Genomic DNA, 8,672 nt, shown 5'->3' with positions numbered 1-8,672 from the left:
TCAGATTCAAGGCAGCTGAATTTCATCTCTTAGCATATATACCATCTCAATTTCCCCCCTTTCTTCTTCCTGTTCTCCCTTGCCACACAGGCAAGTGACCTACCATAAGCTATGGTGAATAAACAGAATACAACTTCTGGGATGCTCAGATACACTTGCAGTGCTAGTTTCCCACCAAAAGAGTGCAGCATTGTACCTTATGAAGATGCTCTAATGTTTCGTAAAGTAACCTTGAACATATCACAGAATGGGTGCCACTGAACACATTCATTTAGTGGATATTTTTACAGAGGAGATGAATTGAGACATTTTTTGACTGTGCTGTCTCCCTAAAAAAGTGGGTGAATTCATTTTGAGGTTCACAGAAACCCACTCACACAAACCAGTACCTCATTTTTCCACTCACACTATCCACTGGAGCAAAAACTGGGTGCAGTCCAGACTTAACACCAGCAGGAAGAAACGGCATATCAACAAATACCAAGGCCAAAGGCAGAGAACAAAGTGACATCAAACAGCCTGTGGTTGCTAAGACTGGGCTTTCATTAAAATAGCGATAAAATGTACAAAAGGACACCAGATTGAGTAAGTCAGTCCATACATCCCCTGATAATATAACCCCTGTTTAATGGAGCTAAACTGTCATCCCATATGTAGACGGAGTGTCTCAGATCTTAAAGATATTCTTCCAGACACCAGATTCCCCTCATTAAACAGAGAGGGGAGACTTCAGGATCCCCAGACAGCTGCCATATCATTGCAGCTTTCTAGCACACAAACTTCACACTATTTATTTCCTAAAGGAGTGAACTCACGCACAGAGGCTGCCTCTGAGTGGCTGTCATCAAACATGTCCTCATTCACTTTAGTTTTATTCTGCTGGACAACAGAACTGACGGAGCAATTTAGATGCATTGTAGAAAGTCTTCAACTGTAGATTGTTTGATCCTAGTTTATAGTCCTTCAAAGACTAGAATTAAGCCAGTACTACTCAGCCTGTAAAACAGTCGTATAATGTCATCTGTGGCTCTGAACAATGCTTTCCCATAGAGACGTCATGTTTTTAACAAAAAGCCTGCATTACAAACTGGAATAGAGTTTGAAAGATGTAGGTGTTTACCAGGCAAGGAAAGATACCATTGGTTGCATTATGGGAGCTTGACCTGTAGTGAAAACTAAAAATAAGGACATATTGGTTATTTAGTTAAAAGGTCTCTCTCAAGTGTCCACACTTTATGAAAGTGGAATATTAAAATCACTGCAGTACCTCTTTAATAGGATTAATTTCAGAAAACGATCTGTAGAAGAAAAGTGCATTAAAGAAACACCATCATAAACACACTTTTGGTTGTTGCATTAACGTGTAACTGACTGCAAATGAAGACGACACAGAACATTACCTCATTATATGTATTTTGCCTACAGTTAATAGTATAGAGATATCTCAGGACATTGCATCTGCCAATACACTTAAAGGAGGACAATCCAGTACATTGGATCGTTCTTATACATACTCTGTATCAGAGTTCAGTAGGCAATGATGGAAAAAAGTTAAGTTCATCTCTAGGGTCTAGAAATGCTTTTCTCAACTCCTTTAACTCACAGTCATGAAAGACTGGGTCAAGTTATTTAAGGGGGTTTGTTAAGATAATGGTCATCATCCAGTCCCTCGTGGTGGCCTCCATCTCAACCATCTCACACCATCATCCCTCTGTGTTGTTCTCAGAGTCTCTTCCTCATCTTACCCTTCTTTTGACCACCCCGTCCAAAACCTGACTTCTTAACTTCTCCAAGCCACTTTTTGTTCTTGGAACGGACATTTTTCAAGCCTCCGCTCTGCAGAAAACGGTGTTTCTGCTCTTTTCTGCGCTGCTTAATGATCTGGTCACTCGTCTTCAGCTCTGAGCGCACTCTGCGGCCACCAGGCGTCTGCTGTAGTCCTCCAGGCTTCTGGAAGTTAGGGCTCTGGAAGTTAGGACCTTGCCTTCCACGGCCACGACCACGTCCTGAGACACAGATGATACAGTAACAAGGATTAAGAAAAAGAAATTGTACGTGGAACTGAAAAAACAAATAAACAGCATTTTACATATTAAAGATAAGTGACTTTTCTTTCTGGATTCAAAATGGCAATATAACAGTCAGTAAAACAACAGTGCCATTTTTATCATTAGAATATCACAATTTTAATTTTCACAGGAAAAAAAACATAACATTTATTGGGGTATGTACCAAACAGCATTATAATTAAGTACTGTAGTGCTGTAGAGATTCCCTTGCATATAAATCTTGTTCTCCAGATGTAAGATGTAAAACTACAATTTGACAGGGGGTTATGTGACTTTTTTGCCCTCAACTATTAACTTCCCGGAGTCTCTGCTGGTTGCCTGGGAACTGCTCAGAGCCCATAAATAGTCATATAACCCCTGAAAAATAGAACATTTTATATTTTAAGCTTCAGCTTTTGTACCAAAGTTTAAACAAACAAGATATTATGTGTTAATTAGAGAGTCATAGAGGTGCAGGCAAGTGGAATTTATTACAACCAGGCTAGCAGTTTCCCCATTTCCAGGCTTTGTGCTAAGCTAAGCAGCTGTAGACTGTAGCCCTGTATTTAACAGATAAATGTAAGAAATGTAATTTCATAATTTTACCTATGAGTAACCTTTGGATTTATTTAGTAGATTATTATTATTATTATTATTATTATTATTATTATTATTGTTGTTATTATTAGTAATAATTACTTTTTTAACAAAGCAGTCCATTGGCTGTAATGGATTACTGAAAGTGTTCAAATTGAGAGTACTGATGCTCTCCTACCTCCTCCTGGCCTCCTCCCTCTTCCTCCTCCTCCTCCTCCTCGTCCTCGTCCTGTTTCTCCATCTGAGCCAGATCCTCCATCATCAACCTTGTATTTTTTCTTCCACTCTTCGTAACTGAGGCGTCGTTAAGTCATACAACATTTCATCAATACAACTAAATATTGTCAGAGAGATAGAGAGTAACAGCAGGAATCAAGTAAACAAGTAAATACAACAACATTTTGTTGAAAGGATACAAGTTCTTCTTGTTTTTCTTGTTATTGATGACCTGTCCACCATCTGTCCTGATCCTCTTTTTCTGGTCATCCTTTCCTCCTGTTTGTGTCACAAAGCGCTTCTTCTTACGGTCCCTACAAATTACAGACAGACACTACATTATAGTAGGAAATGGCAAAAAACAGAAGCATTTGGTGTCAGGAAGAGGAGGTGAGAGAAAGATTTTAAATGAACTTAAATTTTCACCATTTCATTATTTTTTTGTGCTGGTTCAGCCGTTCTCCCTCATCTCCCATGAGGTCCAGGACAGCCGAGGAGGCCTGCTGTTCAAAAGCGGTGCCCTCTCCCCCAAGGCTTAACCTAACATCACACAGATCATGAGCCACAGGTTAGAAACACACAGATGATTCATTTTAAATCACGTCTGATTTCATTTTAACGGTTCATCCCTTACCCTCTCTCAGAGTTGAAGTCTTTGGGTCTGTAGGGGATGTAAAACTCCTCGTCTTTGCCCGACTGTTTGCTTCTCTTGTTTTTTGGCCGTTCTTCCCTGTCTCCCTGCAGACCTTTCCTTTTTCCACCAACCACTTCAGAGAACACCCCCTGGTGGATACAGAGAAGAATTACATTTCAAAACTGATTTTGAATTTTGATCATTCAGAATATTCAGAATCATTTTAGATTCTGATATGTCCTATTAAAGTTTGCAGACACTTCTTACAGTTTTATAAAATGTCTTCAAAATGTCAAATAATTGATTGGTTGAACTAATTTGATAAACAAATAATCTTTGAAGACATTTTTCAAAGAACAAATGCAAAAACATTCCCTCATTGTGGCATCTCAATTGGGATGAAAATTTGCTGCTCATCTTAATCATATGTGATAATAATCTCTTATTTTTCTTTATTTTCTGACATTTAACAAAACAAAACAAAACAAAACAAAATCGAATCTATACCCACAAAAAAAAAAAAAAAAACTTTTGCAGCCTACTGTCTCTGGACATATAATGGATGATCAGACGCTCCTTTTTACTTTCTTGAGTTGAATGAGGGACAGTGGTAAATTACATTTCTTCCACCTGAAGGAACTATCAATGACCAGAACAGACGGTGTTCTGGTGTCTCGGCTATATTCTCCACATGCAGAGCTTAGACAAAATGCTCTAGAAGAAACATGCTGTAGATGGTTGGTTTTTAAATCACAATATCACAGAGGTGTGTGAGTGTCTTACCTGTAGGTCATCGTCCTCTTGGTCTGAAGAGTGTGCGTAATCATCTGCGGCGGTGCTGGGTTTGATAGGCCGCTGCATCTGGGTTTCTGCCGCCAGCTTGTCTCTCTGTTTGCTGAATTTGTCCACCAGCCGCGTGTCTTTGGAGCGTTTGGTCCGCATCACCCCACTAGCCTGTGTCTTACTGCTAGAGTTGATTTCAAAGATAGTCTACAAGAAGACATAAAGAGGTTTGTAGCACAGCACTTTGAGATATCTTTATTATTACCTAATGTACAGTAACTCACCGATTTGGATTTGTACCCCTTGATGGCATCAACTATCTGAAGGCGCTCCAGTTCCATTTTCTCCAAACCGGACCCTGAAACAAGATTAATTAAATGCTGTTACCAGATACTGCCTGAGTATTATTATCACTTTTCTCTTCACAGTTCATCCTCTTCCAAACCGACCTAGCAGTGGATGGACAGCCATGATGGACATGTCTGTGCTTTTGACCCGTCTGATGGACTCGGGCGAAGGGTTTGGTCGAGACTTGAGATACTGCTTGTAGGCGTTCTCTGACACGCGATGCAGGTTTTCCAGGTCCAGGGAGTTTTCGTGAGCCGTGATCAGATGGGCACTTTCGTCATCCAGGATGCTCTGAGGGACCCGACCAAACACACCTTCGGAATCTGGAGGAGGGGGAGGGGAAGTTTAGATTTGAGAACGTGACAGCAGAGAGGTAAAGATTGTGACCGAGATACCGAGACCTAGCAGCCTCAGTAGACTGGCGTTAGCCTACCTTCTGTGTGTTCAGGTGTGGCGAACTGAACAGGCCTTCCAAGGAAGAGGTGAAGGTCGTAGACATAAGGCATCTCATCTTGACTAATCATACTGTAGGCTACGCCACTGCGCCCAGCACGTCCCACACGGCCTGATGGGAAAAGACAGGTGATGACCGATGGCCAAATCCTCAATCATCATATCAACCTCATCACTTCTTTCCCTAATTGAAATTTGGTCCAAAATAAAATAATAAATAAATAATAAAAATATCAGTGTATAAGCCACTCACCAACTCTGTGCAAGAAGAGCTTGGGCTTGGAGGGGAAGTTGTAGTTTATGACATTGTCCAGCAGGGGAATGTCTATACCACGAGCTGCAACATCAGTCACAATTAGCACCATGGCTTTCCGATGCACAAATTTCCCGATGTTGATTTTCCTGGCAGTCTGATCTAGTGCACTGTAGATGTAGGCACACTCCACGCCTTCTAAAGTCAGCAGCTGGAGATCAGAACAAAACATATCCGTTTAGAAAATATAAAGAAAATACACACACAAAGAGACACGACTGAGCTAGACTGCTGTATCTCACCTCTTTGACGTACTCCACATGGTGTTTGGTGGCTACAAAAACCACCGTCTGCTCCTGAGGCTTCACAACATTCCTCAGCAGATGAAGTAGCAGTGCCGGCTTGTCATCCGCACGCAGATGGAAAAGTGACAGCTGAGGGAAAGCCAGAGAAATTAAGATTTTGTAAGGGCTGGACAGACCTGAAGTGAGGATTTAGACAAATCGTGCACCTTTAACACTCAGAATTGAATGCACAAGGTCTTGTTATTACGTTCTCACTCTTCGAGTAAGTAAGAGCTTGTAAAAAGCACCTGATGGCAGTGTAACACACTTTGTGTCAGGGGAAAACACTGAATGGTGATGAGGCAAATTGTGATCCTATGGACTCGCAGAGCAACTGTAGGTTGTGGTGAAAAAAGCTTTTTGCTGTAATTTCATGGTCCTTATTTTATAGTCTAAGTCTGAACAATCAATTATATGCTTATCAGCTCTATTGAAAAATGTTGGGAAACAGGGAGACACACTGCTTAACACATCGTGTTATATTTTAACTAACAAAACTTAAAATAAATTAATAACAGAGGTCTCAGATGGAGATTGCTGACATCACAATTCTTCAGCCACATGTTTCTTCTTATTGAGCAGATCTTTCATTTGTTTTATCATAATAACAGTATGAATTCATTTAAAAACATGATTTCTATCAGTGGAACACCATGTAAATTATTACACCATGTTTAATAAACTGTGTCCTTTCCTTACCTTAATCTGATCACTGAGTTTAGAATCCACATCCAAACGAATCAACACTGGTTCAGTCAACCCTGGAAATATAAAAAAAAAAACACAAAGATTATTTAGTAAGCTTGAGTCTTAAGCAGAAATATGTTATTCTGCATATTATTAGGATGATTAAGATGATGTGCTTTAAAAACATCTTCAATCATGATGGACGTTATGTAAAACAGAACTGAGTGTTGATCTCACCGGCTCTGGCAAACTCCACCAGCAGTTTAGGCAGAGTGGCAGAGAACAGCAGGGTCTGTCTGGTGTCTGGGAGCCTCCGGATGATCTCCTGAAGCTGCTCAGCAAAACCCATTTCAAACAACCTGAGTGGAGGAAGAACACCGGCACGTTCACACATACATGCATACACAAGAATACCAATAGTGAAATGAAAATATGAGTGTCTATAATAAGTGTCTCACCTGTCAGCTTCATCAAACACCACATACTCCACGTTATGCAACTTCAGGTTCATCTCTGTGATGACGTGCATAAGACGACCGGGGGTACCGATGATTCTAGGGGCGGGAAAGTACAGAGATCAGGACTACAACACTACAGCACACGAATGGGGGAAGAAAAACATTATCCTTTAGCACTACAATGACACAACACTCACATGTCAGGGTTTTCGTGAAGAGCAGCGAACTGATCATCCATTCTGGAAAAGAGCAGAGGCATTTACGTTCATACTCAGAATACAGCAGAAAAATAAAGTAACAGCAGAAAAATATTGAGCATTAACTCACCTGTCTCCACCGAGGATCAAGGCAGTCTTGAGGCCAGTGAATCTTCCCAACTAACACCACAACACAGTGAAACAAATCATCAGGGACAGCGCTGAATAATAGTCACAGAGGTTCTTGTCTCCAAAGACCAAGCAGATTAACCAACTAATTTGTTTAACCCAGAAAACATAGCAATACATGTAATATCAGCCAACTTGAACACAGTAAGTAAACAGTAAACACTCATCAGTCTGACCTCTTTTGTGAACTTCATGGTCTGCAGGGCCAACTCTCTGGTGGGGGTCAGGATGAGGGCCCTGGCTCCTGTTTGAGCTTGAGGGGCCTTCAACTTCTCAAACATGGGAACCAGGAAGGCAGCTGTCTTACCACTGCCGGTCCTAGCCATGGCTACTATATCTTTCCCATCCAAAATCACCGGGACAGTCTAAAGTGGTGAAGAGTTGGATACATCAAATATGGTGTTGTTAGACGTCAAAAATGTTTGATCTTAGGGATCCTGAAGTGGTACTGACTTACCTTTCTTTGAATTGGTGTAGGGACTTTGTAACCCTTCTTCATGACGCCTTTATATACAGGGTAACTGAGACCTGAAAGCATACATAATATAGCTCAACAATATTGCTGTGGATCAGACTTCAGAGCACAAATGAATATGTACAGGTAGATTTCCAATACTGTAATTAACCAGTGACCAGGCAGCTGGGGGAACTGGGTCTTACCCATGGACTGAAAGCCTCCAGACTTCTTTTTCTTCTTGTTTTGAGCTCTAACCAGCTGCCTGGTGTCAGGCTCCACATCTGACAGGCAGTCTGCAGAGGCGGGGAACCGCTGCAGTTTCCTCCCCGGCTGTGAGACCCATAAGAAAACATGTTATATTATAAATGAATAAATATACATACTGGTATCTACTGGTAAGCACAGAGAAACTTTCTCCTTCAGCACATGAATGTGAAAACAGACTACCATTTCTGCACAGTGATGGTCAAACATGAGTGAAGCAATAACATTTTTGAGTGGCGATAGACTGTAAGGGATTGATTCCTTAGCATAACTAATTGACTGACTAGAAGAGTAACAGACTGTTGTGGTATTATTTACATAATACCCTCTATATACTATACAGATTATATATACAAATATACAGTATTTTGTTTTGTGATATTGTATCAGTTCCCCCAAACACTGCATTAAATTTTGTGTTTAAACCCACAACTGCTAGATATCAGTATTGTAAACACAGAGAGCTAAGCTGTTGGATATTACAGGGACAGAAGGCGATAAATACAAATACAGATTCTACTATTTTGGTTGCATAAAAAAGTTAACTTGTTATGCATATGGTGGTGTGTTCTTTATATTATGACAGTGTTCCTGAAAAGAAAATGACAATATATCCTCTTTCTTACAGTATCGGAAAATATGAAAATATACTGCTCGTAACCCCTGTATCATGATAATTATTGTATGGCCTATTTCTTGCCACTGATCTAATACACATGTGATCAATCTATGTGATTATCTAAT

At 40.5% G+C, this 8,672-nt stretch overlaps 1 protein-coding gene across 1 annotated transcript in view; it reads right to left on the bottom strand.

The window, feature by feature from the left end:
• Nucleotides 1–1,396: 1,396 nt before the first annotated feature.
• Nucleotides 1,397–8,672, bottom strand: part of ddx54 (DEAD (Asp-Glu-Ala-Asp) box polypeptide 54) — a 7,694-nt gene continuing 418 nt past the window's right edge. The window contains exons 2-20 of the mRNA XM_035667982.1: nucleotides 7,868–7,994; nucleotides 7,665–7,735; nucleotides 7,384–7,572; nucleotides 7,149–7,198; nucleotides 7,019–7,060; nucleotides 6,822–6,917; nucleotides 6,601–6,722; nucleotides 6,376–6,437; nucleotides 5,635–5,766; nucleotides 5,333–5,543; nucleotides 5,060–5,191; nucleotides 4,728–4,949; nucleotides 4,563–4,636; nucleotides 4,279–4,485; nucleotides 3,496–3,644; nucleotides 3,288–3,401; nucleotides 3,062–3,175; nucleotides 2,824–2,939; nucleotides 1,397–2,006 (exon numbers count right to left, since the gene is read on the bottom strand). Coding sequence (XP_035523875.1) covers nucleotides 1,723–2,006; nucleotides 2,824–2,939; nucleotides 3,062–3,175; nucleotides 3,288–3,401; nucleotides 3,496–3,644; nucleotides 4,279–4,485; nucleotides 4,563–4,636; nucleotides 4,728–4,949; nucleotides 5,060–5,191; nucleotides 5,333–5,543; nucleotides 5,635–5,766; nucleotides 6,376–6,437; nucleotides 6,601–6,722; nucleotides 6,822–6,917; nucleotides 7,019–7,060; nucleotides 7,149–7,198; nucleotides 7,384–7,572; nucleotides 7,665–7,735; nucleotides 7,868–7,994 — 2,514 coding nt within the window. The 3' untranslated portion in view covers nucleotides 1,397–1,722. The remainder of the gene's footprint in view (nucleotides 2,007–2,823; nucleotides 2,940–3,061; nucleotides 3,176–3,287; nucleotides 3,402–3,495; nucleotides 3,645–4,278; nucleotides 4,486–4,562; nucleotides 4,637–4,727; nucleotides 4,950–5,059; nucleotides 5,192–5,332; nucleotides 5,544–5,634; nucleotides 5,767–6,375; nucleotides 6,438–6,600; nucleotides 6,723–6,821; nucleotides 6,918–7,018; nucleotides 7,061–7,148; nucleotides 7,199–7,383; nucleotides 7,573–7,664; nucleotides 7,736–7,867; nucleotides 7,995–8,672) is intronic.

This window comes from Morone saxatilis, unplaced genomic scaffold (genome assembly GCF_004916995.1).
Source record: "Morone saxatilis isolate NCDOM2014 unplaced genomic scaffold, NCSU_SB_2.0 Contig21, whole genome shotgun sequence".
Classification (NCBI taxonomy): domain Eukaryota; kingdom Metazoa; phylum Chordata; class Actinopteri; family Moronidae; genus Morone; species Morone saxatilis.
The sequence above is the reverse complement of the archived record's forward strand: the minus strand, read 5'-3'. Positions and strand labels throughout refer to the sequence as shown.